This window comes from Onychostoma macrolepis, chromosome 19 (genome assembly GCF_012432095.1).
Source record: "Onychostoma macrolepis isolate SWU-2019 chromosome 19, ASM1243209v1, whole genome shotgun sequence".
NCBI classification, from domain to species: Eukaryota; Metazoa; Chordata; class Actinopteri; order Cypriniformes; family Cyprinidae; genus Onychostoma; species Onychostoma macrolepis.
In genome coordinates this window covers 5,829,665-5,850,709 of record NC_081173.1, presented here as the reverse complement: position 1 = coordinate 5,850,709, position 21,045 = coordinate 5,829,665, and the positions used below count along the sequence as shown (strand labels likewise).

The 21,045-nt window shown below is 34.8% G+C and overlaps 1 protein-coding gene across 4 annotated transcripts; it reads right to left on the bottom strand.

The window, feature by feature from the left end:
• Positions 1-270: 270 nt before the first annotated feature.
• Positions 271-20,139, bottom strand: ncaldb (neurocalcin delta b). 4 transcript variants are annotated; one of them, XM_058754052.1, is made up of 4 exons: positions 19,991-20,139; positions 7,445-7,841; positions 3,441-3,546; positions 271-2,374 (listed from the first exon to the last, which is right to left on the bottom strand). In XM_058754052.1, the coding sequence occupies exons 2-4, from the start codon at positions 7,820-7,822 to the stop codon at positions 2,280-2,282; spliced, it is 579 nt and encodes a 192-aa protein (XP_058610035.1). In that variant the 5' UTR covers positions 7,823-7,841; positions 19,991-20,139; the 3' UTR covers positions 271-2,279. The 4 variants fall into 4 exon arrangements, with proteins under 4 accessions (XP_058610035.1, XP_058610036.1, XP_058610039.1 ...); XM_058754053.1 differs by lacking the exon at positions 19,991-20,139 and adding an exon at positions 18,270-18,671; XM_058754056.1 differs by lacking the exon at positions 19,991-20,139 and adding an exon at positions 16,826-16,848.
• Positions 20,140-21,045: the final 906 nt, after the last annotated feature.

The following is a 21,045-nucleotide window of genomic DNA, read 5'->3' as shown; positions in this document are numbered from 1 at the left end:
AATTTGAGCCAAGTTAAAATTTTAAGGCAACCAGCTTCAGCAGATTTTTGAGTTTGCTCAACTTATTTTTGTGGGAGATTCTCAAATTTTTGTTGTACAAACTTAAAACGACAAGTTGAGAAAACTCAAAAATCTGCTGAAGCTGGTTGCCTTAAAATTTTAAGTTGGCTCAAACTATTCCTTTAACCCAGAGTTACGATTGACCCTGGGTTAATAACTTATCATATATTCACTTTTAATATTCATGTAAGACCATCAGACACCAAACCATTTTTCTTTCTTAAGATTTTTATTTATGATATAACCAAAACAGATGCCTGCGTTTATAATATCTACACTCACACAATGTACAGGTTACCATATAAAACCTACAAAATGATGATGACAAACATTTAGTTTGACAGATAACAGTTGTACAGCAAACACTGATAGAACACTGTTTGTTTTGCCATATATATTAATCTGTGTTTGGCACTTGACCACATGTTGCTGTCTTCTGTGGTTTGAAATGAAATGCCAGATGCTAAATTGTTTTTATGAAGGAGGATCTACAAACATAAAAGATCAGCTTTGAATTCAGGCTCCTTCATGAGCTAATCTGATCAGCATGTGGCTGAGGAAAGTTTGATCATTACAACCTTGACTTCACAGAAAATGAAATTGCAGAGAGTTTCCGATGGCTATCCATCTTGCATGTGGCCTCAGATGTGATGTGGTTTGCATGTGAGCGAGTGTTTGTGCATTTATAAATAGACTATAGATAAAAAGCATGCGCCATCCATTTACACAGTCCCTTGCATTTAAACCCTGAGGTTGTGTAGAAATATCCTTACACATTAATATTTTACACTCCACTGCACACTCACAAGTGCTGACCGAAACGTACAGTATGCATAGACAAACACTGAATAAACACACGAGTACTCAAAAAGCATCACATACACACCACATACACACATATTCATCCAAAAATGTACAGAGTGTCCCAGTCGATGCAGAGAATACATTCAGTTTGAGGTGCAGCGTGCAAAATGATTTGAGCCGGATATAAAAATAAAGACCTTAACCGAATACTAAGGCCAAGATTCAGTCAAATATGAATCGTACTTAAACTAGTCACTCGTGCTAACCTGTAGTATTTGTTCACAGCTGATGGTGTGGGCAGAAGATTGACTGAATCGAGGTCTGGATAGAGCAGAAAGTGTCTGGAAAGGATGAAGTGAATGTGTTGGCTGGTGTCTGGCAGTAAATGCTGCAGGGGTTCATGGTCCGTCGTGCATGTGCATAGTAACATGTGGTCTTCGCTGTTCATTGTCACAGTCCTACATACATATGCTTTTACTGTACAAATGATTATTTGAAACAAAAGAAAATGTCATATTTTAATAATAACAGCAGTTTCACAAAGAAAAGCTTTTTTTGTGGTGTGATAAGTTTTCACCATAAATTATATCTACATTTTTTTTTGTCTAATACTTTTTCATTTTTCTTCTCTTTTGAAGCAGCAAGATCAAAATTATTGTTGTCCCTATGAAAATATTTCTTTGTTTTATGATATTTTACAACTATTTGGTTATTGTCAGTCCTATGCAGTGAGTATTAACGTTTAAAAAATTATTTTTTATTTGTCCTGATGCACATTAAAGGAGCACCATCACGATAAAACTCGACCCCAACCGCCCTTTTAAGAATCTATCACAGGCTCTGGCATCATAATGCAATAAATGTTGAAAAAAAAAAAAAATTCAAGTAAAAAAAACTATGTCGCCCAAGTGACTCTCTTTTAAATAGATGTTTGTGCTGAATGGAACTGAAATACTAGGAACACAAGGAATGACATTTGTCATTGATTTAATTTATTAAATTCTAATTAACTATATTGTACTATTTAGAAAGTTTCATCTGGTGCATTTTGTTATTGCACTGTTATTATTTAAAGCTCTTTTCGAAGGTGTTTATTTCAGTACCAAAAGCTTACAACAGGATGTGTTGTCACTTGCATCACTGCCTGTTGTGTTCAATTGCAAAAAGCCTTATATGAGGAATTCAAAATACAGAGAGACACACGAACACAAGCTTCTTGTGTAGGATCTCTGTATGTCTGGTTCTCACCATTGCCTGACCTGTGCCTGTGGGGAAATAATGTTCTCATGCGTGGTGTTCAGCGGGAAACCCACAGACACTGAGATAGGGGTGTGGTTTTGGAGTCCATGCTCTGCTGATATTCGAAGGAGAGCGAACACAGAAAGACTTGCGGAAGAGAGGTTATGACTGCGGATTCACTGTCCCGCACTGCTGGGGTCGCACTGCAACAGTCGCACGATGGATGGGTCACTCTTTGCACCCTCTACAAACTCTTCAAGCGACAGCTTACCTGAGGGACAACACAGGGTCAAAGGTCAAAAATAACCAGGATTTGGCTGATTAGCATGGATTAGAAATTTGAAAGCACTTGCATATTTAAAGCAGTTTATTTTCGCGAAATGCAAAAAAAGTCTTTACCAATGCCTAAGGTTTAGGAGGCCTCTTAAGCTTAAATGCCAATACAATTATCCTTGTAGAAGTACACTTTAACATACTTTTAAAAAGAGTACTTATTATTTAGTAACATTTAATAGCATCAATTAAATGAAAAATATTATAGTTTAAATTTATATTAAATGCAATTAGTTGAACTTTAGAGTGCTTTCTGGCCCACTTATATAGGGCTTAAGTGCATATTTATATCATTTCATAATTCATTTTATTGTCTTAGAAATACGGTACTGGCATACTGGCATTCGTACGTATTTTACGAGGTGGCTAATTCGTACGACCTCACTCGTACCAATTCATACGATTTTTGCTAAATCATACGTATTTTACGAATCTGTACGAATGACCTAAACCTAACCCCGCCCCGTCACTGGGGTGTGAACAAATCATACAAAATCGTACGAATTCGTACGAATTTGCCACCTCATAAAATACGTACAAATTGGTCGTGAGATAGCGTTGGCATATCTGTGTGTTGTACAAAAATATAGATGACATTAAACACATGGAATGATGAATTCGCAATATAGCGCATTTAAAATACTGCATATAAACCTTAAATGTAATTATGTCAAATAACTCACTACAGTGAAAATTATAGTCAAGTAATTTATATGTACTTTATGCTAGTCAACACATCAAAATAAGTGTACTTCTTTAAAACATGACAAGATTAAAACATAATGATTTAAAATGTACTTTGAAGTAAAACTTTTAATTACAAAGTGCACCTTTTAAAAGACTATTTGAGTGTTAAAAACATGAAAGTGTCTCTCTTTAAGTACCCTTACTTTTATTTTATTAATATTAAATTATCTGCAAGAACAGTTTTTTAAAATATACTTTAAGTGCACATTCTATACAATTAAGCACATTTCTTTTTCACAAGAGTATAGGATGCTCACCATCACGATTTGTGTCCATCTGGCGGAAGATCTTATCCGTGCGTTTCTCAGGTGTGGACTCGTCCTCTGGCATCTTCATCACTGAAGAAACCATCTTATAGATGGCCTGAGGAAGACCAAATCAAAATCAGCTTTAGAAAAGGTATTACCTCACAAAAAACATGATGTTGTTCAACAAGTGCAAAATTCTACTCATACAGAACAAGACAAGCTAGTGAGCTTCCTTGTTGTTTACTGCTGCCTACAAAGGCAGCAAACTACTAAGTGTCCTCACTGTTGCTGTGAGCTTGCAAACAAGAGAAATAAAACTCTCGGTTTATTTCATCTGGCTTTAGCATGTCGCTAAGCTAACAACACGGTACTCTAACTAGCATAACTACATTTATAATTGCCCTTTTCTTCCATGATGGAATATTCTGTAATCTTAGATGATTCTGAACTCATTGCAGTGCATTCTGGGATTGTCTCATTGGGGAAATAATGCAGTGCTGCTTTAGAATCTTCTAGCAGTTGGTTTTAGAATTCTGGTTTAGAATTGGCTACCTTTTAGTTTGGGAGTGCAGCTAAGATGCTGTTAAGGTCTAAGAAGGCAGTAAATCTTATTAGAGAAAATTAGAGGACTCTGGGTACGATTTAGAATTGGAGCTGTCACTTCATAACTTTTTCAAAGTAACCATAGCAACCACTTTTCCCAGAGAACTGAATGATCTGAAAAGAAAATTACAGCTATTTGCTTGCACTCAGCTGTCAGATTCAGAGAGTGCACTTGGGAAGTTGACGCATTACACCAATTGCTCCAACAGCGTGAAATTTACCTAAATACGAGCAAAAGGTAATTGCCTGCAGCACTCAACTCTCCCTAATTGAGCAAAACATCATGCACAACTGAAAACTTTATAATTTTCTGGTCTAAAAAACACGATAATAAGGCACAAACCTAAAACCTGAAATTTCCTGGAGGCAGTTTGATAGTATTGATTTGCCATATTATTTACTGAAATATATTAATATACACTGTAAAAAATAAGTGTAATTTTAACTGTAACATTTAGTAAAAATGCTACAGAAAAAAAAACTGTTAATAGGTTAACTATATACCCCATACTATATACAGGGAAAAACTGTAAAAGATCTAACCAGACATTTTATGTAATTTTACAGTAAAATGCTGTTAATTGTACAGTTTTTAGAAGTAAAAAAAAACAAATCAATGTATAATTTACAGTCAAAAACTGTAAACTGATATTCCCAGAATTCCCTGCGTGACACTCCATATTTAAAATTATTTTGTTTAAATAATCATGTTTTTTAATAGTTTTTGTTGTCAGTTATGTACATTTGGGCTTTATGTTACATCTTCTGTTGTTTAATGAATGTTTATTGCATTATTTAAGTATCATGTGTGTTACCACGATGGTGTTTTGTGTTTGCATGAATGACTCTGTGCACCTTCTATATATTAATATATAACTTCTGCTTGTGGCAAAGCTGCTTTTGATGAACTTTGATTCTTCATGTGGCTTTCTCTTTTACCACCTGTATTATTATGGCAGTTGTCAGTATGTTAAAGGTTCAAAACAGATTTTAATAGCAGTGTGTGTTGTTGAATTTAGTATTTATCTGTAAATGTGTTTACAGTTTTTCTGTATTTTTTTACAAAATTATTCTGGCAACCACAGCTGCCAAAATTATTTTGTAAAAAATACAGATTTTTTTTTACAGTGTACACTATAAGGTTGGAAATATATTCTCTGTAAGTATAAAGTCAAAAGACATGTGTTTTTGTACACAATGGTTGATTGATAGCGATATCATTTCAAGTGTTTCATGGAAACTTCTCATATAGGTACTATTTAAACAAGCTTGTGATATAACATTGAAAGTTAGTTTATTTAAACCAGCATAATCTGCACTTATATTCAAAATATTCAACATCTAAACATGATCTAACCAGGCATAAAGTTATTGTTTTCAGTGTTACATTTTTAAACCAATCAGAGAGCTGGATTTTGAACCAATCAGATTTGTGTGTGGGCGAAACTACAATCAAAATAACCTTTGGATGGTTTGGACATAAACACAGATTAACACTAAACACGCAGATTAAATTTCTTCATGCCAAATTATTTTCTTATTGAGTATTTATGTCTTGTTTTGCAGTACAAATATCTAAAAACCTGAGTATCAAAATGTATCTTGTTGCCAGCTATGAGGCCACCGAGGTCCGGACCTCAGTAATTTTTTTATGTTCAGAAATAAAAATTGTTTTCTGAATGACTTATTTGCTGCATGTATAATTAAGTTTGGACAGTTTGCAAGAATGTTTAACGTCCGTGGTGTGAAAATGATCGCTGCGAGACGCTGCCGAAGTGAAGGCATGGGTGCAGCCTCTGTGTTGCCAGATCCAGCTATTATAAGCGTTTATGGACTTGTCTTTTCCACTTAATTTGCCACTTTAGAAACTTAATAAAGTGGGAAGTTGCAGTTTTGAGTTAGCGATATCTTTATCTTATTTACAAAAGATTTGAAAATGTTGTTTTTAAAAAAAAAATTTGTTTTCATAACTACATCTGGCATCGACCACAGTTAAACTGACAGTAATCAAAAAAGCCTGTGGATAGGTTATTGCCGACAGGACCACATTCGTTAAGGCAAACACAAAAGACATCATGATATTATCTGTCAGAAATGTTATCAATACTATCAAAAGCAGTACAGTATCATTTAACAGTAGTACACAGATCTGTAGAACAAGTAGGTTACAGAATGAAATGAAATATGCAAACAATAACCATGAAGAAGTCTATGCTACTGTATTTCATTCAGTATCCACCTTTTTCTTAATGAGCCTACTGCATTTTAAATTATGGGAGGCACTTCCGGTTTGGGGAAGTTCCACTCAAAAAGACTGCAATAAATCATTTCAAATTCGCTACAAATAATCCTTGTAGTATTCCTTTTGGTATATTAATGTGACGTGATATAACAACAATATCTGTAGAATAGTTATTTTAAGCCGGCTGAAATTTCTGTTTCCTAAGTACGGAGGAGGATTAGGGTCAAGCAATAATAAAAAATAAAACCATCTCAAGATTAAAGTCATTATAATGCGAGATTGAACTGTATAAAGTCGAGAATAAACTGATTAAATTTTGAGAATAAAAATCGTTAAATTTTGAGGAAAAAAAGTCAAAACAATATAAAAAAAATAGTCGAATGTTTATTCTCAACATTTTATTTCAAAATTTTTCTCTAAATTTAACGAGTTTAATCTCGCATTATAATGGCTTTAATCTCGAGATGGTTTTATTTTTTAATTATTGCTTGACCCTAATCCTCTTTCGTACCTTTGTACTCCGCTGTAAGTAAATGAAAAAAGACAACGTATAGGCTACCGTGCATTTGTGGTCTGCTCTCCCAGTTTAATTTACGATATAATCCATGAATGATTCCCTGGAATGCACCAGGAATCTTTCATCTTTTCATCCCCAAATCCTCATGTCTCTTTTCAGGTTTTCACACGGATGCTGTGAAATGTAATTGTTACGATATATAGACATATATTACTATACTGATATTTAACACATCCTTAATATTGCTGCAGATAGAAGGAGGATCTTTGAGAGTAATTCATGGTGTGTTGAAAGTAATCTGTTAATGCTTTTACACTTTTAAATGTCCTTTTAATGAAAATGCTTATAATTGCTTTAATAGAGCGAACCATTTGCTGATTGTTTACAGTGAAAACCGAAGTTACTCCCATAATTTGCACAAAGCGTCATGGGGCGTAGGAAAAAGGTGGATAGTAGTTAAATTTTCACAAATTCGTGCGAAAATCATTCATAAGAGCGCTAGACAAAGTTATCATCTATATAGCAATGGTTATTAATGAAAACTCTAACATTAATATGTATTGTTGCATGAATAACTGTTAAAATGATCCACCCCTAACCTGTTGTATAACATATATCTGTGCTTCAACCGAGAGAGTCACACTCACACACCTGTACAATCTCCAGCATTTCTGCCTTGCTTATGTATCCGTTGCCATCCAGGTCGTACATACTGAAGGCCCACTTCAGCTTCTGATCCAAACGGCCGCGTGACGTGACGCTCAGGGCGATGATGAACTCTCTGAAATCTATTGTTCCGTCTCCATTGGCATCGAAGGTTCGGAAGACGTGCTCCGCAAACTTTGACGCGTCTCCATAGGGGAAGAAGTTGCCGTAGATCTTCTTGAATTCCTCCATGTTGAGCGCGCCGCTGGGACAGTCCCGCAGGAAGCCCTTGTACCACTCCTGGATCTCATGCTCAGTGAAGTCTGTGTTTTCCAACAGGTCCTGTATCACCTCGGGACGGAGCTTGCTGTTCTGCTTTCCCATGCTGATGGTGTGGTTTCAACTAGAGGTGAAGGAGAAGAAGAGAAGAACTGTTAGTTAAATGCCTCACAGTGAGTAAACAGACTACTCTCATTTTAACTCACCCTTAATACATATGAAATAGGTTTAACTTGATCACATTTAATGCAAGATTAAAAACAGAATTCACAGCAAAGAAACAACCTACGCACTCTTAAAAATTCATCAGTTCATTTGAGTTTCCCAAAAGAAGCTTTTGGTGAACAGAAAGAGCCATTGTTTTCTACAAAGAAGTCAACATTTTAATATTCTTAAGAACATTTTTTGAAGCCAAGTCTTTTAAAATTAGGCTATCTTATATATCCAAGATTGTGGGAACCCTGTTTCTTCAGATAAAAAATGCATGTTGAGGTGGTGAAATAAAATAAGAACTTGATGGATTTTTAGTAGCTCATTTTAGTACTTATTTTGTCTTAAGTCATCTTAAAGCTCCCGTATAAGTTTGCTAAGGCTCCGGTTTAGGACCACTGACATATAGGAAAGAAAATGACAAAAGAGGTCTCGGTAACACTTTACTTAAAGCCTTTATGTATAATGCATTATAAAAGTAGTTTTAATGCATTAATAATGTCTTGAAATGCACCTTATAATGCATTGTACAATCTCATGAACAACTGTAACCATAATTAATACATTATTAAATTCTTTGTTACACTATGCATTTTAAATTCTTATTTATATAATTATATTATTATAATTTACTATAATTATTTACTACAAGATATAATGTATTACAATGCACATTATGAATAATTATAATGCATTATAGCCTTAAATAACCCTTTATAATGCATAATACATAAAGGCTTTAAGTAAAGAGTTACTGAGATCTCTTTAAACAGATTCTCCTGGACATCAGTGAAATTAAATGGAAAGCAAATGGAGACTTTTTCTTAAATCTCCATTTCCTCAGATTTTTATCATGAGAAAACCCCCCAGTGACACATGTGAAGAGATCTCAACATTCAGAATTGATTTCAACAATCTTTGCTTTTCTCAGATTTGCCACGATAGTCTGCCATTAAAATTCAGAGATCGCCATAAAAAAATGTTTTTTCTAAGATCAATGATCTGATCTGATTCTGTGCACATACATTTTAAGTTGTAAATAAAACAAAGATTATTGGCATACACGTATTAAAGGCATGAAAATACTATTTCAGTCTTTCTACTTCAAAATTTCACAGTGTTTTATTTCTTTGTAATCATTTTTGAAATTTACTAGCAATTTCTGAGTGAAAAGTTTCAAAGTAAATCCTACATGCATCCCACATAATCCTACAACATGTTTTTGAGTGTACTGTCACTTTATATCAACAATTTTCTCATTTGAGTCTATTCCTTTTGGATTTTTTGGAGACAATGACAACATTCTCAGTTAAGTCTCGTGAGCGCTTCAGTAATACACAATGCCTAAACCCTGACGGGACGAGTCCCTCGCTGTGAACGTACTATTATGAATGCAAAGCACATATATGCCACATATCTAAAATTTCTCTTCCTTTTCCCATCTGTCAACTGAACTTTCCATTGGTAGACCGCAGTGATGCTTTCACCTGCTGCAGTGTGTGTGTGTGAGTGTGTGTGTGTGTGAGCGCGTGCAGCTGCACCCGAATCACTTCCTGATGCAAATCTCTCATAAAACCCCACGTGTCTGCAGCTCTACACACATATTATCTAGAGAGCATATATTAAGGTAATTCTATAAAATGGGTGTTTTTCCTGGTTGATTTTAATATAGCAAGGAGAAACTGGAAAAAAATCCCTATGATATTTAAAAAAGGGAAAAATATTTTTTTTTAAATTTTAAAAATTATTTTTAAAAATCTTATTTAAATTTAAGATTTTTGTAGTTGTATTCAGAACACTCTCTATATTAACATATAAAAATTGCATTAAATATTCATAATAAAAGTCATTTTTATATGCATTATATTTATGTGAGACACATATTTTTATATATAATGACTCTTTATTCTCATCCATATCCACTGAGAGTGATGGGGACAAAAATAACATTGGGGAGATTAAGAGATGGAGAAACTGAACCTCCTCTTGTAAACAGGAAGCAGTCCATCAGTTTGCCTTTCACTACTCCTCACGTAGCGCATGTGTCCATCCAGCTCCATGCTATTTATATAGCGTGCTTATTTATGTCTTATTTAACAAAATGAGTCAAATAATAAAAAAGAAGAACAAAAGATATAGAATAAGATGTATAAAAACATCTTTAAAGTTCAGCTCACATTTCCATTATCCGTGCCACATCTGTTTCTCTTTCACTGTCAGTATGTGCTCGTAGGAAACTGTCAGTCATAAATGCTGAAATGAATTAGGCAAATAAATGTCAGCCAAATAGATGTGAAGATATTAATCATACCAGTCATTTTCCACTTTTGGAAATGTACTGTATGTAAGAAAATATGTGATCTTGGTCCCACAAAACCAATCATAAGGATCAATTTTTCGAAATTGAGATTTATATAGCATCTGAAAGCTGAATAAATAAGCTTTCCATTGATGTATGGTTTGTTTGGATATGGCAATATTTGGCCGAGATACAACTATTTGAAAATCTGGAATCTGAGGGTGCAAAAAAATCTAAATATTGAGAAAATCGCTTTTAAAGTTGTCCAAATGAAGTCCTTAGCAATGCATATTACTAATCAAAAATTAAGTATTGACATATTTATGGTAGGATATTTACAAAATATCTTCATGGAACATGATCTTAACTTAATATCCTAATGATTTTTAAATGAAAAATAGATAATTTTGACCCATACAATGTATTGTTGGCTATTGCTACAAATATACCCCAGCGACTTAAGACTGGTTTTGTGGTCCAGAGTCACATATGTAAATAATATAACTAAAAATAATGACATTAGGTTGAAATTCATTTTGATTGGCCCCTTACATGATTAAACACTGCTGTTTCAAAGTTTGGTGTTCAGGCAGTTTTCACCCATTCATACTTTTATTCAGTAAGTAAGTATTATTTAGATCAAAAGGAATAGTAAAGACATTAATAATGTTACAAGGCAATTCTATTTCAAATAAATGCTGTTCTTTTGAATGTTTTATACCTATATAAAAAAATCTGTATCATGGTTTCCACAAAAATATGAAGCAGCACAACTGTTCTCAATACTGATAATAATCATAAATGTTTCTTGAGCAGCAAATCAGCATATTACAATGATTTCTGAAGGATCTTGTGATACTGAAGACTGGAGTAATGACGCTGAAAATTCAGCTTTGATCACAGGAATAAATTACATTTTACAATATATTACAATAGAAAACAGTTATTTTTAAATCATTTAAATTACAATAATATTGCACAATATTACTGTTTTCACTAAATTTTTGATCATCCTTAGCGAGCATAATATACCATTTTCAAAAAATTAATAAAGAAAAAAAGAAAAAAGTAGTGTACAGTAGTGTATATTAAAAAAATAATAAAGAAAATGTTAAAATAAAACATTGAATTATATGGCCATGCATGAGAGCCTAAAAGAAAATTGTATTGCTCAGATGTTGCTTTGTCAATGCTTGTCAATTTTTCTAATTGTTTTTATTTCATTGAAATATCAACTTTCTCATAGATGTTTCTCTAAACAAAATGTCCTGTGTTCACCATCTAATTGTTTTTCTGCTAAAACATGGGCACACCATAGAACACCTATAACTGTTCAATGAACAATTGCTGTATTCTCCCATGATCCTCTGAGGCCTGATCAAGCCCAGTGCTCATCCTCATCTGAACTAAAAATCCCCTGCTGACCGCTGTATCCCCTCTCTACAAACCATCGCCTTCACACACACACACACACACACACACACACATGTTCGTTTTTGTGAAAAGTGGGGACATTCCATAGGCGTAATGGTTTTTATACTGTACAAACTGTATGTGCTATTGTCCTACACCAACCCTACACCTAAACCTACCCCTTACAGGAAACTTTCTGCTATTTCAGATTTTCAATACACTCCATTCTGTGTGATTTATAAGCGTTTTGAAAAGTGGGGACATGGGGTAATGTCCTGAAGAGTCACCTTCTTCTTGTAAAACCTGTCATACCCTTGTCATTATACAAATTTATATCCTCATTTGTCACAAAACACCCCCCACACCCCACACACGCACTTCCTCCACCCGTCCAGTCTGAGCACCAAACAGAGCAATCTGTCCACAGCAGACCTTTGTGCCGCCCTGTGGATAAAAGCATTGTGATCAATCAGAGTTTAGTTGCTTAAAGGATAGCAGCATTTGTATTACGTTCCACCCGTTGCCATGGTAACAGACCAGTCTAACCTCACTGTTAGCGAAGCACAAAACAGTTGCATTTGAATCGACTTTGTATTAAAAACATGCCTTCAACAATGGGATTTATGGATGAATCAAACGATAGGATGTTGCTTTTGGAAAGAAATAAACAAAATACATTATCTGAAGTTAAAGTCACCACATTGCCTAAAGTTGAATGCTCATGTTCAGGTTTGGTCTGTCAGAGACATCTCTTCTGATCCTCCTCAGCCTGTGTTTATAAAGCAGAGCCGCTGGCTCGCAGATCTCTGATGTTCTTGGACTCCAGGGTCAACAGCTCAAAGATCTCTGTCTCAAATTAAGCCTAAGACTCTTAGAGCCTCCAATCGCCCTGAGGAGACGTCACGCTTATATAACGCCTGCCCACAGACACAGGTGGACACAAGGCACTGATGTCCCGAGGACAGGTGACACATCACACACACCAAACAACCTGTTTTCATCAGCACAAGAGAATAATACCTCTCAAGAATATCAAACAAGATGAGACAGGTTAGAAATAACCAGTTGAACTATATATACACACACTATAGTGTTTAAACAGTGGTATTTGAAATTAAGCTGAAATAAAATAATATTATATAAAAAAGAAATTACACTAATAAACAAATAAGCTACCAACTAACTGAAATTAAATACATTTCAGTTGAAGCATTAAAATGACAACAAATTTAAGCTAAATAGAAATATATATAAAAAAACTAAAACTACATACAACTAAACGTATAACTAAAATAAAAAGACAAAACTAAAAATAAAAGGTAATTGAAAATATTAATAAATACTACTGCGGAAATGATAGAATACTTTCTGCCAGTGGGATAAAAAAAATCATGATATACTATCCAAAAATATGACATAATACACTATGCAGTCGTTTGAAGGATGTTTAGCTATTTTACTGGTCAAGACAAATAAAAAAAAAAAGATTGATTATTTATTTATTTATTTATGAAAATAAATAAATAATGACTGATTGAATAAATAAATAAATGAAGGGTCAATTTTTCAAAATTCAGATTTATACATCATCTGAAAGCTGAATAAATAAATAATCCACTGATGTATGGTTTGTTAGGATCGGACAATCGGACAATATTTGGCCGAGATACAATATTTGAGATATTTGAGTATCTGGAATCTGAGCGTGCAAAAAAATCAAAATATTGATCAAATCACCTTTAAAGCTGTACAAATGAAGTCCTTAGCAATGCATGTTACTAACCACAAATTAAGTTTTGATATATTTACACTAGAAAATTTACAAAATATTTTTATGGAACATGATCTGTACTTAATGTCTTAATGAATTTTGGCATAAAAGAAAAATCAATAATTTTGACCTATACAATGTATTTTTGGATATTGCTACAAATATACCCCAGCGACTTCATTCATTCATTCATTCATTGGTCATTGCATTAAATATATAAATAAACGAATGGACAAGACAACAAGTAGTTAGAGGTTAAGAAAATCCTTTTAAAATTATTCACGAGGAACAAACAAACAAAAGAGAAAAGGGATCAAATGTTGCAAGCTGAAATCAAACTCTTTCAGTAAATCAATCAAATATGAGCATCAGAGCTCAGCTATTTTCATTTTCACCTTTGGTGCATTCAGCAATGAAATGAATAACTTGTGACATGTGACTTGTGTTGACAGACTTACAGTAGCCATCCAAATGATAGAAATGATTATTCTCACTCGAGTGGCCATACAAACGATGAAACAAGGCACAGGAAGGTGCAGGTCATGTGATACAAAAGTTGATACCTCCCCTCCATTTCCTCCACCCTTCAAAACCACAGCAGGCCAAATAAAACCACAAGCTCCGAAACAGAACTACGACTGTGGAAAATGTCAGTGCTGCGTTCATCTTTGTGAGGGGGCTACGAAATTAAAACTCATCAGATGCTCTCATAGTTTCCTTGTTCTTTCCCAGGCTCACCAAAATAAACATACAGTGCTGTGTAAGAACAGCATTTCTGTTATCATGGGCACATCTAGTGACATTAGTCAATGCGGAAATTTCCTTCACATTAACAGTCATCGACAGCGCTGCATTTACACTGCTGTGTTCAATAAGTGTATGCTAAAATTACAATCGAGGGGAAAAATCAAGTGAGCATCAAGTGAGACCGTTGGCTGATAGCTAGCATGCGCAATATGAAAATGAATCAGCATCAATGATTAATGTTTAGTTATGAATTTCATGTTTCTCAGCTATTAACTGTATGCCAACCCTTGCACTACTGTCGGTTTCTGTGGCTCATTGCTGGTAACTCTTCACCTCAATCTGCACTTGACATCTGTGCTATGCTATTGCCAAATGCATGCCACATCAATATCAATTTATGTCTCATTTATAAACATTTAGTTTTCACATTCACATTTCATTTCACAGGTTTTAAAATGTAAGCTTAAGAATAACTTTGGAAATAATGAACTATTAGCATGAAACAATAAATAAAATAAATGATTAAAACAGTCTCTGCACATTTAGCTTTTGATCTTGTTTTAAGGGTTTATATGTTTTTACTGGAAAACAACAAAAATGCTGATTAAGAAAATAATGAATTATGCTCAATTCGCATAATCACATAATCCCTCACAATATGTTTCAAATGCATTATTGTTCACAGAAGACGCCAAAAATGCCACCAAGATGAATAAAAGTGTCTCAGAAATTAAAGAAATGGGGCAAAAATGCTCCTTTATGAGTTTCGTTTTTTTATATTTGAAGAGTTCAGATGCAAAATCCTCTAAGTACGTTTGTCGTTTTTCTTTCAAATTAGCTACTATGTATAGTTTTCTATGTAAGTACTGGTACTTCTGAATGGGTTGAGGCTGGGATTTAGCGCATTTGAAGTGAAAGTACTTGATGAACATATACCTACTATGTGTAGAGAGCATTCACTCAGTATCGTTATCTCATTTTTGACCAAGATGGCTTTTAGAGGCTTTTGCATCGGAGCTCTTCATTTATAACATCTGATATAATTAAGCCATATCACGTAAGGAGGAGGAATGCTGGTTTTCCTAAATGTGATATTTCATGTAACAGTTATTAAACAAAAAAGTCGCTCAGAATCTGCATTTTTTCAAATGAATTGGTTGAGTGAACAATTCAATGACACATTCATAAAAACAGTCACGCATTCAAGTGATTTGTTGTCGGAAAGAACAAAATGTAATATTTCATTGGTTGATAAGCGTAAACATTCACCGCACTATATTCTGGAATCATAGCCAACAGTAAAAGTGACCGCGCCACAAGAATTTCACACATTCAAATTCATTTTATAAGATTGGAGAATTATTTTTTAATAAAGTAACAAATGCCCTATAGCGGACAGTTTAAGAATTTCAATCACATTTAGCAAAATCTGCCCATAAGTGATACAGCCAATAAATACTAATATTGATATATTAAACTAATATTAGTTTTAATAGTTATTACTAACTATTAGCCATGATTTTTGCCTCAATAAACTCTTAATTTGCTGATTATTCATTGTTAGTAATGTAGTTCTTAAGTTTAGGTATTGGGTGGGATAAAGGGATTTAAAATATTGTCAGAATAAAGCATTGATATGTGCTTTATAAGTTCTAATAAACACCCAATTTGCAAGTAATATGCATGCTAATAAACAACTTAATAGTGTGAATTGGTCCGTAAACTAAAGTGCTACTCTGAAATCTGATTGCAAGAGCACAAAATGCATCAAAAACTTTCTTTTAACTTCACGTTTAATTTCCTTTAGCTAACTAAATCTGCTTTCCCTCACAATCTCTCTCTCTCTCTCTCTCACTCACTCGCTCTCTGTGTCTTTGTACCTGCAGGATTAACTCAAGGTTCTGCAGGGCTAATCTGAAGCAGTAGGGTATAAATATAGACTCATGTCTGTTATGTAAGGACCGCTAAATATCTTATATTGGTGATAAAGAATACAGCAGGTATAATGTACACATTGGATTCCACTGGTAATGCGTAAAACACAACATTGTGCTTTTGTAAGTCAAAATCACAAATGTTTTGAGACATTCATTACTGTGCATAAATCTGCAACCTCAAGACCGCCCAGTAGTGCACATATGAAATAAAATATGCATTATGAAATGAACCCTTTATAATTAAAAGCATAAAAGTTTTTAAAATAAGCTGGAATTCTGCATGCATGTAGAAAGTCTGTGATTGTTATATGAGGATTTACAGGCCCAGGCTAAAATGGTGTCCTTTTCTCTCAGCGTGACCTCTGCTGAGATCTTTGCCTTCTCTAGATGGTTTCAAAAGACTGTCAAACAAAGCGTGTAGCTTTAAATAAGAGAAACATGTCAGATTAACATTTGTGCAAACATAAGCAGTCGAAAGCTAGAGGAAAATGACCTCCTAAATGTTTTGCTTGTATGAGAAAAATTCAGTGAATGCACTTGAAAGTAGTTATAAATATCACACACTCTCGGCTGACAGTGCTGAGGTCGTTAAAGGTCCATATTTCCTGTCTAAAGAAACAGCAACTCTGTATTAATACCCAGACTTTTGACATAAAGCATTTTTGTCTAGTTCAAAAGTAAACGACCAGCCATCAATCTAAAATTGTTAACTGCTTGTAAACTATCCTTACTTGACCTCGACACAATCCTCCATCCATCTGTGAGAACGGCACCAAACGCCATCGCCAGCCGCGCTCGACAATTCCTGCACATGCTCTTAGTGTAAATATTTGCAAAGCCCCTATTTTTGGAAAAAAAATTTCGTAGCGTTTACAGCTTGAAATCGTGCTCAATTACAGCAATAGAGGCTTCGCATGATGCACGCAAACAGGAAATGCCTTTACATTAAAGCCTCAATGCTCACAAATTGAATGTAGAGGAACTCGAGTGTGAAATCATTATCGCTCGACACCACAGCTCATTACAAAGTGCAATTACCGTTTTCAGCTGCTGTCGCTGTGAATGTACGTACTTGAGATGAACATTACAGTAATAATTGAACCCTCAGCCTCATTAAAAATACACACAATCCTCGTAAGATTCATTCACATGCTCCATCATGCTCCACCGAGACTCAAAAGTTCTCAGGATCTAATGAAGCACTTTATAACTGAGACAAGTCACAGTATATGCTTTTACCACCTTTATACTGAAGCTGAAACTCAGAGAAGTGGATGCTTCGTATTTACACTCTTATGAGGTGCACTATTAAACAGAAGGAATTAATGGACAGCATTGGTCATAACACTCTGATCCCAATCACTGCAACATGCTTTAGACACCTAATACATAAATAACGTCCTTGATTTTTATTTTATTTTGAATTGAATTGAATTGAATTTTGGTCAAAATCAAGATAGCCTATAAGAAGAAGGTATAGATATATACAGTATACGTTATGCTATGTATACGTTAACATCAAGATATAATAGTTATATAAATTTGTTATAAGATTGACAGACAAGCAGAAATAGATAGATATTTTCGATGACTCTTTTTGCTGTTTTCTTCAATATTTAATTTTTAAAGTTAATATGAGGTCTCAGTTAATATATTTAATTATACAAGAAATTGCAAACTTTTGTTAAAAACAGTTTTATATCAAGCACAGAACATCACAATGCATGACACTATTGTTATACTCTTAAAAATAAAGGTTCTCTTTTTTTTTGGCATCTATAATTCCTCGAAGAACCTTTAACATCCTTGGAACCTTTCCATTCCATTTCCTGGTTCTTTATAGTGGAAAACGATTCTTTAGACTTAAAATGTTCTTCACACTAAGGAAAAAACATGGTTCTTTCTGTTCACTGAAAGGTTTTTTGAAAGGTTCTTTTCCAAAAATGATTCTTCAATGGAACTGCTGTGAAAACTCCTTTTTGGAACCTTTATTTTTAACAGCGTACTGTCTGATATGTCATGTCAACTACCCACAGACTGTTTGAATTGAAGAGATTTAGTAGCGTTTTTCATTATACATACTGTTCCAAGGCAGCTTTACAAAGAAAAGCACCCTACAAGCCAAATTCAGCCAAAGGTGACAGTAGCAAGAAAAACATTCAGCTTCTGACCCACCTTGATGTAAATGATGCACTTCAGTTTCACCTGTTGGACCTTGTGATGTTGCCAGCTTTCTTTCCTCCTCTCTTCCCTCTCTATATCAGCTCTGTATGTTGACAGGAAACTCTCTGAGCAGACACTCCCCTCTCCTTTCTACATTTCCTTCTCTATCTCTCTTTTTTTCTCTCCCTCTCTCTGGGGCTTTACTAAACTCTCCCACAAAGCTGAGCGTCTCTGTTTCCACATCCCCACAGACCGTCACATTTTTCCAAGCGCCCACTTGTGTGTTCTCAAAAACCCTCTCGGAGCAGTACGTGTGCTTTCTGAACAGCCTGTCAGATCTACAACATTAACGTCACCGTGTAACCTACATGCATGCCACAACAATGCAAAAGGGAAAAAAAAGAGCGCCTCAACAACTTCCTGCAACCTGAGATGTTTTCTAGTCTTCTGAGAGCAAGTTTGCTACTTAACCTGAGTTCCCACCTGACTTTATCTGATTCCTCTTCTGGTTTTCAGTTTACTAATGACCAACCACTCAATAATGAGAATTAAGTCATTTAGAGCAAAAGGCTTATTTCCTCTTTCACACAAATCCATGTGACTTTGAAACAATAGAGTTGTTATAACTGGAGTGTGACTTTGCACATGCATTAAAACACTTCAGCATAGGGACCAATTCTCACTATTAACTAGTTGTTTATTAGCATGCCAATTAATAACATATGAAGCACATATTCTGCACGACCATATTCTATATCCCTTACCCAATACCTAACCTTAACAACTACCTTACTAACTATTACTAAGCAGCAAATTAGGAGTTTACTGAGGCAAAAGTCACAGTTAATGGTTTGTTAATAGCGAGAATTGGATGTTAAAATAAAGTGTGAGCCATTAAAATGTTTGCACAGACATAGTCTAATGTTTTTTTTAGGTGCTTTAAATGATAATTGATGAGCTTATGTTAATTACATGGACTTTTTGTACTTACTGAAGTGAACTCAAGCAAAAAGCTGAAGGGGGATTCAAAAATGTGAAGAATTTGGCGACCAGTTAGACTTTTTATGTTGTTTTTTTTCAAAGTTGTAAATAAAACTAATATTATTAGAGTATGTTTTACAAAGAAAAAAACACTACTTTAGACTTGAAAACTGCATGCAAATTCAATGTAATTAATTGTATAATTTACTAGCAATTTCTGAGTGAAAATTGCTTCTACACCATTCTTTCCCCCAGTGTAAGTGTCCAAGCTATCTCTCTAAAAAACTGTAGTATGTATACTGTCAACATGGCACTTTAAAGTGCATGCGATGTAGCTCAGAACTCAGATCTGGGCTTGTTCAGATGATCAGATGTTCCTCTTGTGAAATCAGGCAGTGTCCCTCCTCTAAGCCTTATGTTCCAGGATTTATCCAAAGCCAAATGATCTGAAATCCACTCTGGTCTGCTTTTTGGCACTCTTGTCAGTTCCAGGTTGGATAAAGATGGGATAAAACTGAACCTTCATTCTCCACACAGAGATGTCCTTATCCTAACAGTTCATATAGTTGCATCTTGTTCACGTTCAAGCAACAGCTTGATTCCTTTCATCCAAACCTCACAGGATACCGAAAAACTCGGCTGTCTCCTTTCAATTTCACATCCACTGACAGTGCATCAGTGCACAGCCAGCATATACCAGACTTCACCTGCAAGAAAAACAGCAAAACATGCACAAAAATGACAGAACTCACCTCAGGTGGTTGTTCTGGTGCTGTGCCGTGAGATTTTAGATGGCCATAACCCGGGGAGCTCGGCAGGGAAGAGGCGTTGTGTGGCCTCAGTGCTGATATGCAGCTACAGGTATCAGGAACAAGCTTTGATGCAACCAGCAGCTCCAACGAGAAACTCCACAAGACTCACCCGCAGCTTAGTTCAGAGCACCAAACTGCCTCCCACAGTGACGTCAAAGCTGCTGGTCACATGACCTGCCTAAAAAGCCTATGAGAGCCACCGTTGCCCTGGCAACAAGAACTCAGTATTGACTCTTGCTGTCACTCCTTGAGTACTAAAAAGTCAGAACTATATAGATAAAAGTAAAATAATATAAAGGAACCAAAGGAATATATATACATATATATATATATATATATACATATATGAAGAGTTCAGATGCAAAAGCCTGTAAGTGCCATCTGAAATTTTCTTCTAAAATGATCATTTTTCTCAGGCTCCTATATTTATGTTCAGTTGTGTCACTTTAATTGCATAGAAAAGGACCTATACATTGCCATGAGAGTAAAATTGCTGAACCTGATAAAAATGCTAATTTTAAATGAAAATTTTAGATGGCATTTAGAGTTGCATCTGAACTCTTGTATATATATATATATATGTGTGTGTGTGTGTGTGTGTGTGTGTGTATGTTTGTATGTATATATAATATATATGATTGAGATACACATAAAAATGCTCAATATATATGCATACATATGAAGAATTATAGAGCTATTTCATGCAGAAACACATACACTTGTTGCATTTATGATATCGTGTATGTGTGTGGTTTTCAAGAAAAAATGCACATTTTGTTCTGCAAGGACTTTGTTGTCATGATCACATTGCGATGCACAGGACAGGAGGAGAGGGTTAGCGTTAAGAGCAGACATCCCTCACATTGGAGGCCATGCTTTACTTAAGCTGATTAAAGGGAAGTCAAAGCCTTCTCTCATTAGTCTTAATGTACAGATACTTTTTAATGCTACTTGCTGAGTCATTTATCTGCATGGCACTCGAATCACACCCTCAA

Bases quoted from the DNA above. Each gene is read 5' to 3' on its own strand.
- ncaldb (XM_058754052.1), bottom strand. From the start codon at position 7,822: ATGGGAAAGCAGAACAGCAAGCTCCGTCCCGAGGTGATACAGGACCTG. The intron at 3,547-7,444 runs GTGTGTGAGTGT...GGTCTTCCTCAG, and splicing joins AAATGCTGGAGATTGTACAG to GCCATCTATAAGATGGTTTC. The intron at 2,375-3,440 runs GTGAGCATCCTA...GTTGTCCCTCAG, and splicing joins GATGGACACAAATCGTGATG to GTAAGCTGTCGCTTGAAGAG.